The following is a 2,238-nucleotide window of genomic DNA, read 5'->3' as shown; positions in this document are numbered from 1 at the left end:
TCGAGTGGCTTTTCCATACAAATAGCCTGTCTTGGATCAGGCTGTGGACTTTCCTAAAATCTCACAAAGGTTCAAAAACCCCAAACAAGCAGCATCTGGCTTCCACGTGCCCCATACTTCTTACTTTTTATATAAGTCATATTATGCAGGTGCTTGCTATAAGCCAGAATTTTTCTTCCAAAACATAAGTTTAATTCTATTTGGGCATTAGAATATATATTAATTATTATACAACAATCATTATATTAGAATATTATATACTAGAGTGTTATATTAGAGTATTGCTCCTAAAAAAATACATTTCACTATGAAAACATAAGAAGATTTAGCCTGACTCCTGAATCTGGTTTCCCTTCTTAAAAGAACAGTTAGATAGAGTAGGGCCCGCCCTAATGGCCTCACTTTAACTTAATCACCTCTTTAAAGACCCTCTCTCCAAATACAGTCCCATTCTGATGTACCGTGAGTGAGGACATCAACATAGGAATTTTGGGGGACACAGTTCAGCCCACGACACACCATAATGGCCACAGCCGCAAAAACAATGTTGGTTGCTTCTGTGTCTTGGTGTTGTAAATAATGCTGCAATGAACATCGGAGTCCGGACAGCTCTTCGAGATAGGGCGTAAATGCTCAGAAGCGGGATTGCTGAGTCATATGGTAGTTCTATTTTTAACTCTTCGAGGAACCCGCGTAGCGTTTCCCGGAGTGGCTGCACCCCTCACACGCCTACGACCAGCGCACGAGGCTCCCTTTTCTCCACGTCCTGACCGGCACTTGTCATCTTTTGTCTTCTTGATGACGGCCATTCTGACAGGCGTGAGGTGCCATCTCTTTGGGGTTTGGGTTTGCATTTCCCCGACGCGTGGTGACGTTGAGCATCTTTTCACGCGTCCGTGTGTCTCTTTTGGGAAAATGTCAATTCCGATTTTTTGCTCGTTTTGTGACTGGATTGTTTGGGTTTCGCTATTGAGTTGTATGAGTTCCACGAATCTTTCGGATACTAACCTCTGATCAGATGAGCGACGTGCAAGTGCCATCTCACGATCACAGGCTGCCCGTTCGTCGCGTCGATGGCTTTCCGTGGAGAAGCGTTTTAGTTCGCGCAGTCTCACTCGCTGATTTGCTTTGTGCCTCTTTCCGATGTTCTTCACATCTTCCCCGTTCTGTGCGTTCATAGATGACCCTCTCATCGAAGATTACATGGCCCTGAGTGTCACCAGCAGCAGCTTTCAAGTGTCCTGGAGCTTCAACTCCACCCAGAAGCGCACCTTCCATGTGCAGGTTTACAGGGGTGAGGAGCTGCTCAGGAGTGCCTGGACCCAAGGGACGACCCTGGACGTGGCTGGGCTGGAGGCCGGGGTGCTGTATGGGGTGAGGACCAGCTACCAGGCATGCGGGACCAACGTCACCGCCCGGCTGACCGTCAAAACCGGTAAGGCGCTCGTCCAACGCCACGTGTTACCCGTGAGTTCGTCTTCCTATCCCGGTCCCATTGGCCCCGGTGATTAAAATCACTGAGGTTCCTATAACCAGGAAAGGGCCTGAACCCAGCCCCACCTGTCCTCACGGCCGCGGGCGCTCCGTGTCCTTGAGAAGTGCCATGGCGGCCGTGGCCGTCACATGCTCCCCTGACTCCCCCCACCTCATCCTGCTGGGGCTGAGTGACACCTGAGGTGCTGAGGGCCCCATGGGGACCCCATCTTTCTGTCCTTTAAAAGACTTATAAAGCAGTCAGGGTGAAGCAGTAAGTGTAACGCAGCAGAAGCTGGTGGCGGTTTGCGTGCACTGAATTCTACAGGGCGGATGTGTCTAACTTCCCCAAGCAAAGGACCCGAGTGTCATGCAGGCTGCACAAAGCACGCCTTGTCCCCGCTACAAGATACCTGGGAGCGAATCCGTGCCCACCCTGTCGGTGCCCTGAAACCCTTTCCCCCGGACGCGACGCGGGAATGGACTGGGAATCCCAGCATCCAGAGGCAGCTGGCGTGGCTCACGAGGCTCTGGCGGGTGGCCGGCTCTGGCCCTGCCCCATGGTCCCATCTCACTTCGCCTGGCTCGGGGGGGCCTGGGCGGTGGTGCGGCCTCGGTCAGGCTCGGCACAGTGGCGGGAGTTCTCTGCTCGTCTGGCCTCTGGCAGCCGGACGTGGAAGTGCGTGGTGGGGTCTGTGCAGAAAGACGCTACGGGGTCTGTCTCGTGCTCAGAGGCGAACACGTGACGGTGGCAGTGGCAGCGAA

At 52.9% G+C, this 2,238-nt stretch overlaps 1 protein-coding gene across 1 annotated transcript in view; it reads left to right on the top strand.

Annotated features, from left to right (window-relative positions):
• The window catches only part of UMODL1 (uromodulin like 1), a 70,546-nt gene that overhangs the window by 33,078 nt on the left and 35,230 nt on the right, over window positions 1-2,238 (top strand). The window contains exon 6 of the mRNA XM_011372874.1: window positions 1,181-1,467. Coding sequence (XP_011371176.1) covers window positions 1,181-1,467 — 287 coding nt within the window. The remainder of the gene's footprint in view (window positions 1-1,180; window positions 1,468-2,238) is intronic.

The sequence above is a fragment of the Pteropus vampyrus genome, unplaced genomic scaffold (genome assembly GCF_000151845.1).
Source record: "Pteropus vampyrus isolate Shadow unplaced genomic scaffold, Pvam_2.0 Scaffold214, whole genome shotgun sequence".
Classification (NCBI taxonomy): Eukaryota; Metazoa; Chordata; class Mammalia; order Chiroptera; family Pteropodidae; genus Pteropus; species Pteropus vampyrus.
Note: the sequence above shows the minus strand (reverse complement) of the source record. Positions and strands in the feature narration are given on the sequence as shown.